Source organism: Panthera uncia, assembly GCF_023721935.1.
Source record: "Panthera uncia isolate 11264 chromosome E2 unlocalized genomic scaffold, Puncia_PCG_1.0 HiC_scaffold_19, whole genome shotgun sequence".
Lineage (NCBI taxonomy): Eukaryota > Metazoa > Chordata > Mammalia > Carnivora > Felidae > Panthera > Panthera uncia.
Window position 1 is genome coordinate 31,677,540 of NW_026057588.1, and position 10,725 is coordinate 31,688,264.

Consider the following 10,725-nt stretch of genomic DNA (forward strand, 5'->3'; position numbering starts at 1 on the left):
AATCATTTGAGAAACTATTGGAGGAGGAAGGGGGCCCCAGGTGGGTATGGAAGAGGGTGGTCCCTGCCATCACGAGACCTTCCAGCCTAGGATCTGGCTTGGGTATAGCACCTGCCTTCCCTGGGGGTTCCCAAAGCTGGGCCCAGTTTGTACTTGGAAGGGAAAGGTGTCAAGTCACCAGCTTGCAAATGATACTGTGACTCAGAAGCCATGGGCATCTATGTGTTGGCTAAAAATGTAGCCCTCTGCTGTTCCTGGACTCTGCCTCGCTTAGAGCAGGTCTCTAGAGACTTTGTCCAAAATTGGGTTGGTCAACCTCCTCCCCAGACAAAGGCCTCCTGGACAGGACCACCAGGCAGTGGGATATTCTTAGGGGCCGTGCAAGCATCTCAGTTCCCCACGGCAACCCTCAGCCAAAGCCATAGCATGTCCAGAATGGACCTCAAGACTTGGGCTGCCAAGTTCCTTCTCTGGGAAGAGCCTGCTGGGTCCCCTCTTGTCAACTGCCCAAGAGTGAAGATTATCAGTCCCATTGACAGACAAAGACATGAGCTCAGAAAGATTAAACAACTTGCCTCAGCTAAGAAGGGGCCAAGGCAGGATTTGAACTTAGGTCCGCCTGACTCCATATTCAGGACTCTTTGCTTTATACTTGGCCCTGCCCTCTGGGAGCTTCCAGTCTCATGGGACCTACACTGGCCACCATAGGGGCATTTAGGGTGAACATGAAATAGAGGTAGGGTCTGCAAATGGGATGAGGGTAGGTGAAGGGCCGGGGGGGCAACCTTGCTGATACAGTCTTCTCCTCGAGGCAGGTGTCGATGGCATCGCCCAGGCATACTCGGCCTGCCTGCCCCACATCCGCTTCTACGGCCCCACCAACTTCTCACCCATCGTCAACCACGTGGCTCGGTTTGCAGCCCAGGCCACACAGCAGCAGACAGCCACGGTGAGTAGGCAGCCACCGGCGTGGACGTGTGGGAGAGGGCGGGCACTGGCTGGGCCCTCCCTGCCTGACATGAGGGAGGGCCAGACCGGGGCCTGTCTTTCCAACTCCACCTGCCCCCACAGGGCTGGGGAGCTGGATATTCTGCCTTCTGTGCCTCAGTTTACCTGCAGGTCTGGCAAGGGGGTTGGACCAAGCTCAACTCGATTGGTGCTGGCTTTCTGGAGCACAGACTTGAAAAAGACACAGTGATTCTGTTTATGCTTAGTGGTGAATAAGGTTGTGATCACAGGGGGTATTTGGTATTCCTGGGATACATGGACACCAAGGGATGGTGGTCCTTGCGGGCCCTAAAGCTACCCTCTGGGCCACTGTCTGGCCCAGCGGTGAGGCAAGGGCCTGGCCGGACACTGCCAGTGGCATCTGGAGTACATGGCAGATGGCCATCGTGGGCACCTGCATCCCTGGTCCTCTCCCTGCTCCCTAGCCTCAGGCCGAATGCCCGTGTTGGGGTCACCAAGGGTCGCCTTGTCCACTCTTCCCTCCCCCACCAGGATTTGCGCTGACTTGACTGGTGGGAAGTCTTCTCCCCCCCGACCCCAAGGGCAGTGTCTTGTGTAGTACTTCCCAGGCCCTGTCTCCAGGCCCACCGGTCAGGCTCAAGCCACGGCTGGAAACCCAGCTCCTAGCCCTGGGGTGGAGCCTGGGCTGCCACCCAGGAGACTTCGGTCTGACTCCTGCCTGGCCACTCCCCCCGGGGGACCTTCATGAGCCTCTGCCCTTCTCTGGGCTTCCCCCTTGGAAAGAGTAGCTGCACCCATGCCTAGGTTCTCTCTTGACTTCTTCCCATGGCCAAGGCCACCGTCTTCTGTCATCTGACATCACAGCCACACCCTCACCCCTCTGACCCCTACAATTCATTCTCCGGCCTGGAATCCTTTTAACAGCAAATGTCAGATCTGGCCCCTCCAGGCCCCTCCCTTCCACGGAGACCTCCTCTCCTACCCTTCCCCCACACTTTCCTCCCTTTATGATTCTATCACCAACCTCATGCCTGTTGCTCACACACAAGCTTGTTCCCCTCACAGAGCCTTTGCCCCGGTGACACTCTGCCCGGCCGGTTCCACCCATTCCTCAGGGTCCCCTCAGATGCCCCCACTGTGGCGGGCCTTGACCACCCCTCTGAGGTTGCTCTCCCACCTTCTCTGTTTATTCTCGTTTGGACTCCGAGGATGGCAGCAGCATCTGTTTAGCTGTCTCCATTTCCTGGTCCGTTGTGCGTCTCTCCCCATGACTCACAGCCCCACGGCCCCGGGCTGCTGCTGTTGTGTCCGCCATCACCTCCGCTCAAGCATCATGGCGGGGGGGGGGGGGGGGGGGGGATGAATTTGTCCTAGGCCCTGCCTCGGACTGGGCGCTATGCAGGACTCGAGAGGCAGGAGGAGGGAACCCAGCAGGGCCTCTCCTAAAGGGAAAGGGAGGGTGAGGCCCTACCTGGTCACTAGGGAGGTGGAGGTTGGCTTCGGGAGTGGTGGTAAAGATGGAGGAGGTGGAGGTTATGAGAGCGAGAAAGAGGACACCAGGGCTGGCCCGGAGAGGGCAGGACGGAAGGACACGGTCTAGTTGTTCAGAAGGCCACAGGGGGCTCTGGGATCAGGCTGCCAGGGTTTGAAGAATCCCGCTCACACTCCTTCCTCGTTGTGACTTGGGCAAATCACGTAACCTCTCTTAGCCTGTTTCCTTATTTGTACGATGGGGGTACTAACAGGACCTACTTTGAGGAGGTGGTGTTCGGATTAGCAACATCATGCGATGCCTGCACCCAGGAGGAGCAAGGCCAGGCAGACAGGACGCCAGAGGCCGGGACAACGTGAAGGAGGTCGGCATGCAGGTCAGGGGAGAAGGAAGGCGGTCCTGGCATCTTCCTCAGGGGGCATGGTCTGCTCTAGTGCCAGTCCTGCCCGGCCGCTGGCGGCTGAGGCCCTGAGGCCAGTCGCTTCCTGCTCTGAGCCTCTCTCCGTTATGAGGTGGGAGAAATAAAGCCCCCCTGGGTGCCCTGAGGATCTGGGGCAACCTGAATGAGACCGCAACCAGGGAAAGGCCTGGGAGGGACTACTTTTGCATTCCTGGGGTGCAGGGCTGGAATGGGTTGGAGGGCAGACGAGAGGCAGCCCTTGGGCTTGCACCGTCTGGAGGCCTGCCGTCTGTGAACCAGGCCGTTGTCACCGCCAGTCTGTTGTCCACCTGAGTCAGCTTTCAAAGGGATGGAAAAACAGGCCCGCACTCTTGTTTAAAAGGAAGAAATGCAAATGGTAGCAGGAGCGAAGCCAGTGCTCTTGCCAGGCTTACCCTGCAGCCAGGGTAGGACCGGGCAGGACGTGTGGTCCTGGGGGGAAAGGTGCCTATGTCTGCTAGGTCCCGGGTGTGCCAGGGGCTTGGGCCCTGGGCGAGGCCAGGAAGGGGATCTTTGTGTCCTGGGGAATAACTGCTGGCGGCTCCCCAGAGGGGAAACTTGGTCTTTTCTCTGTCCAGCCCCTGATCTTCTCAACACCCCAGGCACTTTTGTCACATCCCTGGCCTCCCACCCTGGGGAGGCAGCCTCCTCTTGGCACCCTCACCCCTCATGGAAGCACTACCCCGCACCCCGGTGTGACTTGGGCCACTTCTAAGCAGGGGTGGGACAGAGGGCCTCTCTCAGCCCCTCTCACCCTGGCGTCCACATAGACAGGCTTCTCCACCTCTGGCCTTGCTGTCCCACATCTCACTGTGCTCCAAAGGTGGTGCCGCCTGATGGTTCAGCCTCCGGCTCCAGAGGCCCGGCGACCTCGTTCAGACCCCAGCTGCTCCACTTGCCTGGCCGTGTGACCCAAGGCAGGTTGCCGGTTGCCGAAGCTCTCTGAACCTGTTTCCTCACCCGTACCATGGAGGTGATGCAACAGTGGCTGCCTCATGGAAACACTGTGAGAATTCAACCAGTTTGGCACGTAAATTGCTCAGCACAGTGCCTGGCACACAGTAAGCACTCAAGAAATGTGGGCGGCTGAATCTTCTGGGGTCACCTCTTGATGGCACTGAGCACAATTAGACCCAAGGCAAACGGAAATAATTTGCGGATTAACTGACACGTTTGCACGGCCGCTTTAGGGGCAATACGTGGTGTGGCTTCACCTTCCCCGTCCCTAGATGTATGCACACCCACGTATAGGAACTCGAGAGCAGGTGGTGGCAGGCAGCTCTCTCTGCAGGCCTGTCCTCTCCCGTTCACACACACACAGCCTGTCTTCCTGGATCATGTTTTTTGTGCGGCACTGGGGAGACTGTGATGCACGGCCTCTGCCCTTCCAGAGCTTGCAGTCTAGTGGGGAGCCTGGCCTGGAAACCAGCTGCGGGTGCAAGGTGATCAAACCCATGGTGACGGAGGTACAGGATCATAAAGGTGCGCCTAACCTAAGGGGGCTCAGGGAAGGCTTCTTGGAAAAGTGATGTCCAGGCTTGGAGGATGCTTAAGGGTTAGCCATGAGTGGAGTGCCCCAGACAGAGGGAACAGCATAGGCAAAGGCCAGGAGGCGCCGTGTTTGGACATAACTGAAGGGAAGGAGTGTTGACGTAAGAGGGGTGAATGGGGATGGATGAGGGCCAGCTACCACAGGGCCTTGGAAGCCAGTGAGGAATCTGGATTTTCTCTTGAGGGCTGTGGGGAGCCACTGAAGGGTATTAAGAGGTTCAGCTGGGGCCAGGTGGGTCCCTATCGTGGGACCCTATCATGGGACCTTCATCCTTCCCTCTGCCCATAAACCCTGGGTCTTGCCCATTCCTGGTTGGCTACCTAGGTATCTGCTGTCCCAGTGGCGGGGGGAGCTGGGACACAGTCATCCTAGGAATTTCCCCCCACCACCAGAAGCTTCTGTAGCCAACTTCCAGAAATAAGCCAGGGAGCAGCTTCCCCAGACTGCCTGGAACTGTCATGGTCGATTTTTTACAAATCAGATCACATATTAAATGCATTAGGGGAAGTGACTGTTTACAGTTCCAGAAGCCTGAAGAATCTCTGGGTAAAGGCAAAAGATACTCCATCCCTGAGTCGTAGTGGGGGTTTTAATTTTGGTTAGAACACTGACTGGTGTGTTTCTGGAGCATGGAGCCCTCAGAGTGTGGGGGGAGAGAGAAGCATCCAGAGGAGACCTCCCCAAGGGGTAATGCTGGCAGGGGAAGCAGAACTCAGGGCCCAGAAGGGCCTTCTATCTGCTTGGGATGGAGGTGTGGACGCTCAGATGGATCTTGGAGCTGTGGCTGGAAGGGTATGCCAGGCAGGAGGAGAGGCACCAGGAAGGGCATGGAGGTAGGAAAGCTTGGGGTTGGGGAGACCTGGGCTCTGTGTGGGGACAGCAGAGCCTCCTTCCCCCCTCCTCCTGATTCTGCCCTTCATTCTCCTCTCCCACAGCCCCCTCCCACTTCTGTCTTGGAGGTGGGGCTGTGGACCCCTGGGGTTGTAGTGGCTTAAGAGGCTCCTGGACAACCTTGACTCTGCCTGGGGTAGGTGAGGAGCCCAGGACTTGTTAGCTGCACGTTCATTGCCAAGGCCTGCCCAGCTGGGCAGAAGCTGCGGTCGAGCACGTGGTCGTGAGCATTATGGCGGGCTGGTGCATTAGCAAGGGCTAATGTCCAGTGCCATGGTTCTGGGCTCTTCCCTGGGCTGCTGTCTTGGACACTAAGGCTGTCTGACCCCACGGTGTGGGGTGAGGGGGTGCAGAAACCGCCTCCCTGCCAGGGCCCACTACTGGAGAAGCTCGGCCACAAAATGCGGGTGGTAGAGGAGGACACTGTGGAAAGAGCCCCAGCTGTAGAGTCAGCCAGGCTGGTGTCTGAACCCACACTGTGCTCGTTCCCAGCTGTGAGGCCTTTAGCAAGTCACTGAACCGCTCTCAGCCCCTCTCCCCATCTCTAAAATGGGAAGCACAGGGTGAGGAGGGCCAGCACTGTTGCCGTGTGAGCAGGGACTTCTTCACCCTGGGAGTTGGTACTCGAGGTCCTGCGGGAACCCAGGCCCCATTTGCGCCCACTTCCCTGGGAAGAAGGCTCTAAGGCCTTCCTTAGAGGAGGAGGCCTGGGGGCCACAGGCTCCAATCTCCTAGTGTAGAGGTGCGGCCGATTGAAAGGGGAAAGCCAGGAGGGTCGTTGGAAGGAGGGTGGGAGGCCAGTCCTGCCCCCAGTAGTGAACCTGTTGACGGGGGCCAGGCATCCTCCCTCCCACCAGGTTAGGTGCCTGGGAAATAATGCTCTGGACTATCCTGCAGGATGGAAGGGGGGCCAGAGGGCCACTTAAGGAAGGGGTGCTGGAGCAATGGTGGGCTGTGGGGGGGAACAAGGGTGTAGATGGGGTTATAAGGCCCCCAACCAGGGAGGGGGGCAGGGGAGGGGAGGGGGAAGGGCAGCAGCTGCCCTCCACTGCAGGGATCTAGGCTGTCATCTCCATAGCAACAGGTATCCCCAGCCAAGGGCTTGGTCTCTTAAAGGCACAGTGCAGGCTGTGCTGCACGGCAGCCACAGGAAGCAGGGGGCTTAGGATGGTGTGTCTACACCTCCACACGGCTCACTTGCTCCCACTGCGACTGTGTGAGGTACAAGGGGGAGAGCAGGGCATCCAAGGGGGCCTCTGTATGTTCCCCAGGGAGCAAATGGCTTTGCTGGGTGAGAAGGTGGCCAGGCCCTGATCTGAGATCTGGCTTGGGTCTGCCCTCAATCACCTGGACGAGTCTGGGCCCCCTACTTCCTCTCCTGAGAATCCGGAGGATCAGGCTAGGAGGCAAAAGCTTCCGAATATTAGGGCCACATAGGGCTTTTCTGTTTATGTTACAGAGGAGGAAAACCACATTCCTCAAAAAGGGGCCAGAGGGTGCTAAGGTCAGGGCCAAGTTGAAACTGAGGTCTCAGCCTGCTTAGAATGCTGGGTCTCTGCCCAGACCAGCCAGTGAGCCTTCCTGAATCTCATTCGCCTACCCACCCCCGCCCTTTGCAGTTCACGCTATGGCCAACATCACCCATGCTAATTAGTGTTTTTAAGTAATTTTATAAAGAAACTTTGTAGCCCAACTAAGCGAAAAGTTACACTTGCCATATGTAGAGAGTAACTGTAAAAATAAACACAACAAACCGGACCTGATAGTGAAGTCTAGCTAGAAACTATGGTCCCCCGAAGGGCTGTGCTTCCCGCCTCTCTGTTGGTAAGGAAGGTTTGCAAATGGTAGGCGTTAAAGGCACACTAGAATCAAACAAGACTCCCTCCTGGGTACAGTTTGTGGAATTTAAAGACCTGTGCGGAATTAACACCATGGCTTGATGCTGTCTGCCGTGTGACCCCAAGTCACTACGAGCAGGGTCCCACAGGGCCAGAAGCGCCCACCTGCATGACCAGTGCGCCGTCTCAGAGGCCAGCCGTGCCGATCGGGCACAAGCGGGCTGCGGGGGTTTCTGCGCAGGTGGAACAGAGCCAGGGAGGCTGGCCCCCGAGTCCGTCGGCCAGCATGGGTCTCCCTTCTCAGCCGTGGTCCTGACTGCCAAGAACGCAGCTGTTGACGATGGAGCGCTGCCTTCCTCCCAGGGGTCCGAAGGTTTGGGGGAGGCTGGGGAGCGGGGGGCAGAGGCCTCAGCGCACCTGCTGTCTCCTTCCCGCAGCAATACTTCATCCTTCTCATCATCACCGACGGCGTCATCAGTGACATGGAGGAGACGCGCCATGCCGTGGTGCAGGCTTCCAAGCTGCCCATGTCCATCATCATCGTGGGCGTGGGCAATGCCGACTTCGCTGCCATGGAGTTCCTAGACGGGGACAGCCGCACACTGCGCTCCCACACGGGGGAGGAGGCCGCCCGCGATATCGTGCAGTTCGTGCCCTTCCGAGAGTTCCGCAACGTGAGTGTGGGTCTGGGCTGGGGAGGGGGCACTTACGGGACCCCAGCAACCAGTTAGTGAGGATGAAAGTCTGGGGAGTGTCTGCCTAACCTGAGGCTCCTCCACCCTCCGATCCATTGACTGCGCCCCGCCCGAGGGCCTGCCCCGAGAGGAGGCCCCGTGATCACATGAGCACTTGCTTCCCTGAGCTCGAGGAACACACGGGGTATTGCCTGATCTAGACTGGGGCTCCAGGGCAGGGTTTCATGGAAGCCCTGCCCTCTAACCTGGGTCCTGAACCAGAAGTTGGGAGTTATCCCTGTGGGTCCAAGCCAGGCAGGGGTGGGGGGGTGGTGGTGGTGTGAGAGTAAAGGCCCAGAGGTGAGAGAGGCTTTCCTGGTAACCTTACCTCAGCCAGCAGAAACGAGGCCCATCTTAGGATGGCCTCCACAGGGGGACTGGTAGCCCCGCCTTGTTCCTGGAGGTGGCTCTGAGCCTATTTGCAGGTGACCCCAGGTCTGCCCACAAGGTCACTGCTCTGGCAGTTGGGCCCACCAGGATCCCAGAGGGAACAGTCTCTCAGATGCCACCCCTGTACTGCCAGCCTGGGGCCCAACTCTTATTTGACCAGAAGCTCACTGTGTGGCCTTGGGCAAGTCCCTGATGTCTCTGGGCCTAGGTTCCCTTGGCCATAAGGCCTCTCGGGGTTCTGTGGCTCAGATCCTATAAACTAGTCCCAGCATGAACCGATTGCATATTTTATACCCAGTGGTGCTCACAACTCTGCCCAGTGTCCTCTGGGTTTGCCTGAGATGGCCCAGCTCCTTCCTCTGGGGCATTAGCTTCCTGAGGCTCGATGCTGGGCCTTGGCTCCCCATTCAGGCTGAGGACACTGACTGACTCCCTATGCCTGGCCTGCAGCTGGGTGTTCAGCGGTGAGCCAGTCCCAGCCCATTTATGGTGGCCAAGGAGGTGCTCAGGAAATATCTGCCAGGGGAGTAGGCTATGCAGCTCGCCTCCACCATCTCTTTCCCCAGGAGCTTCCTACACACAAATTTATCCTAAAATGTTACTCCCAGGCATCTCAAGTGCTCAAGGTAAGAATCAGACTTCATATAAAGGAAAGCGCTGCTAGCCAGTGGGGTTTCAGGCCTGGGCTGGGACAAGGGATGCGCGTTATAGACCACTCTGGCCCTCCAGACTGCTCTTGTCCTCCAGGGACACCCTCTCCCTCTAGCAGCTGTCTGGGCCTGGTGCCCCTCACGACTTTCCTCCAGTAACCCTGTCTCTCCTCTCCACCTCTCCACCTTACCCCCCCCCCCCCCCCCCCGCAGGCGGCAAAAGAGACGTTGGCCAAAGCTGTGCTGGCGGAACTACCCCAACAAGTTGTGCAGTATTTCAAGCATAAAAACCTGCCCCCCACCAACTCGGAGCCTGCCTGAGCGCCAGCCCGTGCCCAGCCGCAGCATGCCGGCTGGGCCTCCCGCCCTCTCCAGGAACGTGCACGCTCACCCTGCTTCCTTGTGGGTGGCTTTTTTAACCATTTTTTTTTTTTTTTTTTTTTTTTTTACAACCGGACCTCCACCCCCAACTTCCCCCAGCCCAGCTGGGCTTCCTTTGTTGGAGTCGACTGATGATGCTTCCGGGCCAAACTGGCTTCCTCCCTACCCTTAAGTATTGAATGTACTTTGTATAATTTTAGTGGAATTACTGTTATTAAAGAGAAAATTTTTACAATCATAACTGGCTTTTTCCAAGTAACTAGCTGCAGACTCTGAAAGGAATGTGTCCCCAGTGCATACTTTGTGTCATTGCCTGCACCTAATTCCTGCTCTGTTTTTTTATACTGTGACTGTGTTCTATTTGTAATACTCAGGGTAATAAAGGAGTTTCAGATGTTCCTGTGTCCTCTCCTTCCTCAGCTGGGACCTGATGGGCTCACTGATCTGGGAAAGGAAACACGAAAACCTCTTTCTCCCAACAAGCCCGGCAAGATGGTGCAATCATTTCTACTTAAGGGGGGGGGGGGGGGGCAGGGCACACATTCCACACAAACAGTAATCCCTCTGTTAAAGTGGCACAGAACTTGGCACATTAGATAGCTGTGGATGGATACAATGCCCGGCCCCACCAGTAACTGAAGCCCATACAGAGCCTACACCAGTCTCTGGGTACTTAGGCCCAGCCACTACCACTGACCCCTCCCCCTCCTTCCTCCTCTGTCTACACTCTGTCCTGAGTTGCACCACACGGGCACACAGGATAGCAGTCACTGATGTCCATTAGCTCCTCTTCCTGGTCTCCAGGCATCGGGGGATGGGCTGTGGTCTGCTCTATGTGAAAGCCTCTGCCCTCAGGACGCTAAACAGGGCTGCTTGTGTCCCTGCTGACAGCAGCCACTGGTTTCTAGGGCATGCCACACCCTGGCGCAGGCCCAAGTTCATGAAGCTAGCCAGGCGTCCTCCTCTTTTTCTCTGGTCTACCTCCGGCCTTGGAGTTTCCATGAGCCCCTGCCATAGGCTTCTGTGTAACCAGTAACAACCAACATTTATACTAAGCGCTGTTTCTGGATCCATGTTAAGAGCTTTACAGGCATAATCTTGATGAATCTTCCAATCACCCCTGCCTAGGACCATTTCAGAGATGAGGAAATGAGCAGAGAAGCTAATCAAATCTATTAAAGGCAGAGCCAGAACTTCCATCTGGATCTGGCCAATTCCAAAGCCTCTACTGACTCCACTGCAACTTCCTTTGACTCTGTAAGGGAGTCTGGTCCGGTTGCTAATGAACCTGTCCTTCCTCTGCACTGAAACCGGGAGGTCTGTTATCTCGACCTCCTCTCCCAGGTCATTCTCCCTGGGCCCCGCTAGACCTGAGAGCACACACCAGGC

General features: G+C 57.2%; 1 protein-coding gene across 2 annotated transcripts in view; it reads left to right on the forward strand.

Annotated features, from left to right (window-relative positions):
* The window catches only part of CPNE2 (copine 2), a 47,216-nt gene extending 37,344 nt beyond the window's left edge, over nucleotides 1-9,872 (forward strand). For both annotated transcript variants that reach the window (XM_049622193.1, XM_049622195.1), the window contains 3 exons: nucleotides 816-949; nucleotides 7,619-7,855; nucleotides 9,169-9,872. In XM_049622193.1, coding sequence (XP_049478150.1) covers nucleotides 816-949; nucleotides 7,619-7,855; nucleotides 9,169-9,276 — 479 coding nt within the window. In that variant the 3' untranslated portion in view covers nucleotides 9,277-9,872. The remainder of the gene's footprint in view (nucleotides 1-815; nucleotides 950-7,618; nucleotides 7,856-9,168) is intronic.
* Nucleotides 9,873-10,725: the final 853 nt, after the last annotated feature.